At 36.7% G+C, this 8,847-nt stretch overlaps 1 protein-coding gene across 1 annotated transcript; it reads right to left on the bottom strand.

Moving 5' to 3' along the window:
* Positions 1-461: 461 nt before the first annotated feature.
* LOC135073843 (putative odorant receptor 19b) lies at positions 462-8,273 on the bottom strand. The gene is made up of 5 exons (XM_063968059.1): positions 7,342-8,273; positions 4,266-4,362; positions 3,968-4,081; positions 3,515-3,670; positions 462-551 (listed from the first exon to the last, which is right to left on the bottom strand). The coding sequence occupies exons 1-5, from the start codon at positions 8,271-8,273 to the stop codon at positions 498-500; spliced, it is 1,353 nt and encodes a 450-aa protein (XP_063824129.1). The 3' UTR covers positions 462-497.
* Between the last annotated feature and the right edge of the window lie 574 nt (positions 8,274-8,847).

The following is an 8,847-nucleotide window of genomic DNA, read 5'->3' as shown; positions in this document are numbered from 1 at the left end:
CACTCGTAGTTACAATTTTCATTTTCAATATTGTTAGGAGAATATCAATGAAAGTACCTAAATACTAGGCATTTGAGTAATTATGAATGCCGATTAACGTTGCATCTAATAGTTATTGAAATCGATTTATTTGTCTAGAAGCACGTGTCCTGTAAAACTTCAGAGAAGTATCTATTGGTGCTAATGCTTTAAAGTACCTAAATACAAAGAAAGACCAGGAAAAAACTAATACTTACGTGTCCCATAAAATGTTTCTTACAATTAGACACAAATTATATCAATAAATTTTAAAGTCCCGACTGGACTTTGACTACTCGGTGGAGGCAGATAAAGTACATAACTACTTATACCTAAATACTAGGTTTAGGGTTATAGGGAGTTTATTTATTACAACTGTAGTAGGTTTGTGTTAGTTAATGCTTTGATCGATTTATTTGTATAAGCTACAAAGGTGTGAAATACATAAATATTAATATAAGAGAATTTATTTGAGTGTTTTATTTTGTCTTCTGACTCAAAACTGCATAATATGAGTACGCTGCCTTCATTATCTGGAAATAAGACACAAAATAGGTTAGAAGCTGGAATATAAATGAAAATCTTGGACAATTTTGCTGACAATGTATCAGGGCAAAAACAAAGATTCGCAAAATGTATGCATGACGCACGCGCACGTAAGAAAGGCGATTAGAGTCCTCAATGACCTTGGGCGTTTGACCTTCACGCCGCGAGCAACACCCGCGTACCCCGCACCAAAAACTCCGATTTGACACCGATCAAAAATACACGGGCATAGGTAGATACAGAATAGAAGCTCTTTCTTCATACATTACTGCCTATTATTTTAAACTTAAATTGATGAACCTTGATGTCGGTGTCATTTAACTCAGGCGTAAAGGTATTTAATAAAAATAACAAAATCCATGAAAATTTTGTACGGGATAAAATTTTATTTTATTTTTCGTAAATTTTCTAATGCTTTTGTCGGTTCAGTCGTTCTCGAAATTTGAACAAACCTATTGGAACGCATTAGTACCTAGTATTATCTATGGCCTAAAAAAGCAAATGTTTCTGCTTTTGTCTATTGTCATTCTCTCTGTGTCACTTATGAAGAATAAACTGAAAATGTATTTGTCTTTTTATTAGAAATCCTTCATCAATTGATTGAGTTAAAATTTCGGATATACATGTAATTCGGGTGACAATGCAATATTATGATGACATGGAGCTGATCTGATGGTAGAGCTGGAATGCCAGTGGCCCCATAGCAACTCCGGGATTAAACGATTCCATCGAGTTTAGGCTCGTTTGATTTGTATTTATTTAATATTATACCTAAATAATTTCATTACAATTTTCTAAAAATGCACAAAAACTTAAAAATCTTGAAAACGGTGATATTTTTACTGGGGTCAAAATTGGACGTTAGGGAGACCATGGCGAGGCCTATCGATGGTTGAAGGGTTATCCATTGTTTTTGGGACACCCTGTATAAGCAAGTACCTAATGTTATGTAAGTACGCTACTTTGAAAATCATGAGTCTTCAATTCTCTAAGGTATATAAGAGGATTTCAGTTATTATCTGCGAAACTTTTTAATAATATAGGTACGTTTCATGGTTTGGTAATTTAGGGAAGTTTATTTGCACTTAACATGAAAAATATGGTATCAATGTACTGTGTACCTATGCACCTTCAGTGGCAACAACAAGGTCTACTGAGTACCTATAGTCTACTAAAGGCATGAAATAGATTAATTTCACTAAAAATTAAAACCAACTCCAAAACGACTCACCAAAAGGTAGGCTGCCACCGACTCCGAAAATGGCTAATTTTGTAATCAGTATCCAAATTTTTTAATAAGCTCTATAGAACAATTCAATACCACTTTATCTTAATTTTTTTTAATGTGACAGGAGGCAAACGAACAAACGGATCACCTTTTGGTAAATGATTACCATCGACCATAGACACCCGCAGACCCAGGGGCGTTACAGGTGTTATTTTTAATTGTGGTATTTTCGCGAAGAAACATATTGAAAATATAAATTGTTTTCTTCACGTAAATCGATTAAGTTACAGATTCTGACTAGCTCCTGATTTGGATACTGATTGCAAAGGCCTAGTAAATAAATAACGTAATAATTTTTCTACTTTTATTTATCTAGTGCAGTTGTTTTGGAGTCAATTATAGTTTTTTTACACTAATAGATTCTATTCAGGTAGAAAATAGCGTCTGAGCGCGTCATAATTCAATTGTATCATCTGACTGCACGTACTCTATGAACAATTCTGACATAAAATCTATTATCGAACAAAAGCTGGGTTGCACCATCTTACTTCAACTTTGACAAGCTTCAAAAGTCTGTCTAACTCCATACAAAAAACACCGGTTATCGCCAAAGCTACGGTCAAAGTTAGGTTACGTCAGGTGGTGCAACTCAGCCAAAGAAAAAATTCATTTTGATCGCTAATGTCAGTTTGCAGCGAGTGACACAACCTCCCCGTCTGAAGGCCAGCGGCCGACTGCCGCCCGCACCCCGCGAAGGCCCCCTCAACAGCAAAACGTTCGGAATTTATCAAAAGTAAAATTTATGAATGAAAGTAATGTTCGATTGAAAAACGCAACGTGTCATTTAAATATTAAAGAATTCCTAATCTATTCGTGCAAAAATCTTTTAAATTAACATAGCCGTTTTGGAGGAGTAGGGAATTTAAGTAAAAAATCGATGTCCCGTATTAATTTTTTTAATCCAAAACAAAGAGACGTAGCGAAAATTCAAACGTCACAAATGTAGTCCTTGAACTGTTGTATAACATATATTTTTTTCAACTATTTCTATCCAGCAGTAAAAGAGAAGTAGGCTTTACAAAATGCCCATTTGGCGCGGATTGACAGCCTTTTATTTAGTTGTACGCGTAAGGAAGAGGCGCTGTTTTCAAACGAAAATGTATTGTTCATGGGCCGACGAGACGGCTGAAAATATTAAGTACAAGCTTTTCGCCCGCGGCTTCGCCCGCGTGGAATTTTGTCTGTCACAGAAAAACTTTATCGCGCGTGTCCCTGTTTCAAAAACCTGGATAAATTCTATGTCCTTTCCCGGGACTCAAACTATCTCTATGCCAAATTTCATCAAAATCGGTTTAGTGGTTAGGCGTGAAAGCAAGACAGACAGACAGAGTTACTATCGCATTTTTAATAATAATATTAGTTTAGTTAGATTAGATAGTTTAGATTTTTATTTATTCATAGTAACAATTTCCTTGTCGCCGATTGGAGACACGCCCAAAAACATTATTCTTGGAGTTTTATTCTCAAAACATTTAACTTCTTATATCACGTGATTATGATCACGATCACGATCAGATTTCAAGAGCCACCATAGCGACCAATACCAATCTGTCGTATATGACAGCGTAACATTTGATTAGCAGGGTCTGAAGGGCTACGCCAAAACTTGATGAGCCATAGGCTTCTGACCCGGCTTCTATTTAATCTGTAACACGTACTTACCGCGAGAAAGCAGTCGTTGTTCATGTAAGCGAAACCCGCAGCAGACAAGCGGAGCGGGCGCTGTGCTCGCATCATCACCATGATGAGCATCCTCCGAAGGCTCGGCGGCATGCGCTCCCATTTGCACTGCATCACGGCATCGGCGATGCGAGCTGCCTGAGAGGTAAGTGATTTTTCTAATAGTTCATACACAGATTTTTCCATAAGATAGAGTCAAGATATAAAATGGTGAACTTAAAGAGATTTTTTCAGTCAGCGATTTCATTTAAACGTGAATTTTATTTGCGTTAAAATAGTTCCGTATATAGGTATTAGCAATCGCACCAAATATGTTCGACACTTCAAATTAAGTAGATGAATAGAGACGATCCTTGTTTTCAGCAATAATCTTATTTCTGAAAATCATCTTATGGTCATTAAACTACAAATAAAAAAATATAGTTAGTTACTTACTTCTAATGTGAGCTCATTTCCAGTAAAACATTGTATAGCCAGTTGAATTATCATAGCTATGAAGAATGCTAGGGAAGTCACCAGACGAATAGATTTGAAGCTAGAAGCATCTTGCTGAAATTTGAAATTTTCAGTACAGTAAGTACTATTAAGATACGTAATAATATTCTATGTTGCAGAAAGATAACGCAAGAAATGGATATAAGACAGATTAGAGCAATCTTATCTATGTGCAAATAGGGAGGAAGTAATATTAATTAATGCTAAACACTAAACTTCAAATTATTATGGCTTTTACCGAAACTTGGACCATTACTACGCAAATGGCCGCCATGCTAGACAGAAGTTGAGTCATGAATCCGTACGAGTAGGTCTCCGCGAATTTCTCGACGCATCTGAAACGCAAAACTTCTATAAACGAAAAATATTCGAGAAAAATTCATCCCAAATGGTGAATATGAAAGATTATGTTGATTTGAGCGTAGAAAAAAGCCTCATAGTGACAATATTGGGGTGGTAATCCTGGGATATTGCAGTTTGTCTCCACGTTGATCGCAGACCCTTATTGCTTTCATATTGGGTGTGATTTGACATTTTTTGCTAGGCCTAACGGTGTCCCTTAAAGTGTGTAACCATTTTATGCCGCTTCTATTTGACATAGCGGGCACGTTTTCAATAACCTGAGCAGGGTGATTTACCGACCCCGTTCTAAGTTATGTTTAAATCAGTTTCTATTGGCAGTCATTTCATTATACGCCTCGGAAGGCAGTATTTGACGTTTTCCCAAGCTGGCAGACGCTAACCTATTTATTCGGGGGTTGCAATGTTTGGCTCGGGCCCCGGCGCCGCTCAGCCTCCCAGTTAATTCACAGTGCACTTTATGGTAGTTTAGCAGAGTCTGCTGGCCCTAACAGTCGTTCGTTTGCCAAAAAGTTTCGGCACATCTATTATATTTATAACTTAATCCCGATCGCAGGCCAAATTTGAAGTAAGTTTAGGCTGTACAGTGAATTGGTAGATATCTCGATACATTAGCCTAATTTGACAAAGTGTTTTAGGCATCTGCTTTTATATTTCAGATGAACTTTATTTAGTAAGGCTTCTGTGATTAACAGAACGGTTTGTGCATAGATATGGCTTCTAACATTTAGGCAAGTCGTCCTACATACGAGAGCGTCTGTGGGCATCCCATCTCTGAATACAGAGCATGTAGGTGCCTTTGATTTATGTACGCTACGCCGCCATACGGCTTCCATTCACGTCCTACTTACATGGAGAAGTCTTTCTGCAATACAACCCATCTTTCGTATTGCTTTGCATGCCGCATACTTGGAGGATGATGGCAAATATTTTTTCTTGCGTATTATAGCGTTGAGGATTTTATGTGAAGACGTCGATTTATCAGGATATATCTTTTAGATTTATTACTATTAGTAGTAGAGATATTTTTTATGATTAAAATGTCGCACTAAAATTTAATGCAACATTGTTAATTTTAATAGTAAGGTTTGTAGAATTTTATAATCAATGCACATGCATGTGAAACGGAGTTATTAAGAGTCATAGTAATAAAAAATATAAAAAAAGTAGTAAGTCTCTACAATAATAAGATAAATCCATTTTAACACAGACTTGTGACTTCTTTTATTTTTAGTAGGATGAGAAAAGTTATCGTAATGACACGTTGCAGTGGTTAACGTTTATTAGAGCTGTATTGGCTATATTGAACAACTCCGAAAGTTAGAAAATCAGTTCAGAGATAAAAATTGATTAATCTTAAGTAGGTACCTAGTAACTAACACCTACAAATGTTCATGTATATTTCAAGTAGGGTTTCTGCTCGAGCTTTCTCGAACTCGAGAAAACTCGAGAAATTTGGCTTCATTCGAGACGAGAAAAAAATTACCGGAGCTCGAGAATTCTCGAGTTTCGAATTTGAAGCTTTTAATATTCTTGAAAGCCTATTTTCTTAGACAAAAGTAAGTTTTTAATTATTTAATAGGTTAACGTTGCTTTTAGACTGGTCTACTCTTTCCTTTTTTACCCGACTGCGTGACGCAAAGGAGTGGTAATGTGTCTAACAGCCTATGTATGTATGTTTTTGAAGCACTATACAAACCAAACTCTTGGGTCGATTTTTATGATTCGCACGTCAATCGATTTCTCTTAGTCCGGTGAGTGTCACTAAAGACATGACGTTAGTAAAAATTCAATATGGCGACTACCGGACGCCATATTGTGAAACTCAACAAACTATGGCATGTTAGATTTGTTTTAACTGTGAGTGACACTGGGTATATCAAAATTGGAAAATATAAAAATGGCCGATTTTTGGCGCCATAATATGTATTAAAAAATATCTCAAAACCTATCGAGTGGGGTATCACCATAGGATTTTTAAATAGCTTGCAAAATGTATGCTCTTTAATTAAAAGATTGATATAAAAATATTATTGAAAAAAAAAACCAAAAACCCAACTGGGTAAAAATGAACTGAAAAGATAGAAATAAGACAAAGTGTAAAAAAAATAAAAACAAAAAAACCAACTGGGTAAAAATTAACTGAAAAGATAGAAATAAGAGAAAGTGTTCACAAATGTAGTTGGAGGCATCAAACACTTATCATCACATCATCATCAACAGCCCTTTACAGTCCACTGCTGGACTATGAGCCTTCTCCGCGGGAAGAGTAAGGGTTGGTGACAAATGTATTCCATTCTGCTGTCACCACACGGCTTATCACCAACTACTTATCACCAACAAAAAAAAAATAGTCATTGATGTCTCCGACTGCATTTGTGAACACTTTCTCTTGTTCCTATCTTTTCAGTTCATTTTTACGTAGTTGGGTTTTAGTTTTTTTGTATATTAGATTTAAAAAAACCTGTGTTTTTATCAAATTTCAACCGATTGCAACAATTTTAATTAAAAGACTCGAGACCCGAGAAAACTCGAGACTTTGGCCTCGAGAATTCCCGAAACTCGAGAAAAAAAATTGGTCGAGAAATCAGAAACCCTAATTTCAAGTCATTAAAAACCTTATAGTATCTACCTACCTAGGTACTTACTTACATAAAAACATAAAATGAAACTGGTGTGGTCGTAGACGCTATAGATAAAGATAGGTCACATTTAGGTCTCACAGAACTAAGCAAAAGCTGCGAATAAATTATGAAGTAATATTAAGTTAGGAAGCACTGCAAAAGCACTGCAAACTAGCACTACAATTTCAGTTGTTATTCTGCAGGAAGCGGTGAATCAGCGCGAGTGTTAATTAAAATTTAACGGGATTCCGGCGCATTCGGCAGCGCAAACAACCTGATTTATGGCCCTCTGCTCACAGCCGAAATAAATAATACACCCTACATACGCACCTTATTAGTACCTGGTGTTGCTGAAAGCAATTTTTAAATGTTTCTTGCAGCGCCAACTCTACTTCTTTCTCTGAAAAGCGAGCCAATACAAGAGCTTCCATCCCATCCTGCGTGCTTTGGTCAATTGAAGAATTCTCCTCGTCATTTGAAGACACCGCTTCCAAAGAATCATACTGATGTTTTGCATTGATATACATCTTCGTTATAGTGCGATCGTATGCCGTCACTATTGCTTCTCGCAGTATAGAAAACTGCGAGCTCATGTGCAGTATAACAGACCCAATAAAGGTGTCGATTGCCATAACAATGTGTCCCGTCCATAACAAACCAACCGTTTCAAGTACGAAAGTGGAAATGTACGACTGGTCTGTCTGATATTCCCATGGAATGAAAATGGGCTGTGGAAGGGTTCGAGGAGGCTTAATTGACGATGCATTTAATTTTGCCACTTCAGCTTTCCACCGAAAATCCATTATTGTTCCATAAACATTCGTATTTCCAATAGTTATCCAACCAAAAAACACGAATGATGCGGTCATTATTCTTGTGATTCTTACTGTGGCTCGATTTTTTCTATTGTTTTGATAGAAATTGTACAAATCAATTTCTAAAGTGCGCACAATGTCTTGTATCTGATCGTTCTTGAAGTAGAAGATGCAGAGCTTGATGAGGGTTAGGTCGTGGGTGATGACGAACGAGAGGCTGAACATGAACCGATCGATATCTTTCTCACCGATGAAAGGATCGATAGTTTCGAGCCCGACGAAGCCGACCACCCAGACCAGTTGCGTTACAATCGAGTAGTAGAGGTACCAGCCACGGAAGTTCCTTGTGTCGCCTTCATCAGGATGGTGCCACCAGCCCAGGCCCAAGAATCTTAAAAGGAGATAATGAAAGTAAAAATAACGCGTAGGCCGACTAACAGAAGCCATGGTGCCTACAGCAGTGATTACACACAAATAACGAATGATCAACACCCTTGAATTGAGTCATTAAAATTTTACGGTTAGACAACGACGAATAATTACAGGGTTGGTCTTAAGTTGTAAGCATAAATTATGAAACAAACCTACAGGCTATTGTGGGTGTTTTTATAATATTTTTTGGACAATATTATTATCAAAAGCAAGAATGCATTTTGAACCAAAGTGTGAAACGAAACTCTACTATTTTGTAATTTTAAAATAAACAAAAGGTATGCAAAGTTGCAAACACTTCTGTGCAAATACATATTATGTATACCTACATTGCAATGTGCATGCAATAAATAGGGTTCACTGTAAAAGGTCCTATGTAGAAATCGTTGGTTCAGATTATAGGTAAGGAAGCTAGTGAAAAGTCTGAAGCTGAATTTAAATATTTCACTAGATTGTGGTAAACAAAAGGGAATCAGAGCGTTAAGAAAAAAAGAGAGTTGAAGAGCCTATCTTTGAATGGCTCTAAGGAGAGCTTAATTATGTAGTTAAAATGTAAGTAGTCAGAACTCGACTTACTCGTAGACTTTCC

Source organism: Ostrinia nubilalis, chromosome 8 (genome assembly GCF_963855985.1).
Source record: "Ostrinia nubilalis chromosome 8, ilOstNubi1.1, whole genome shotgun sequence".
In the NCBI taxonomy this organism is placed as follows: Eukaryota; Metazoa; Arthropoda; class Insecta; order Lepidoptera; family Crambidae; genus Ostrinia; species Ostrinia nubilalis.
The sequence above is the reverse complement of the archived record's forward strand: the minus strand, read 5'-3'. Positions and strand labels throughout refer to the sequence as shown.

Bases quoted from the DNA above. Each gene is read 5' to 3' on its own strand.
- LOC135073843 (XM_063968059.1), bottom strand. From the start codon at position 8,273: ATGGCTTCTGTTAGTCGGCCTACGCGTTATTTTTACTTTCATTATCTC. The intron at 4,363-7,341 runs GTGCGTATGTAG...TTTGCGTTTCAG, and splicing joins CAACACCAGGTACTAATAAG to ATGCGTCGAGAAATTCGCGG. The intron at 552-3,514 runs GTAAGTACGTGT...TCTTATTTCCAG, and splicing joins ACAACGACTGCTTTCTCGCG to ATAATGAAGGCAGCGTACTC.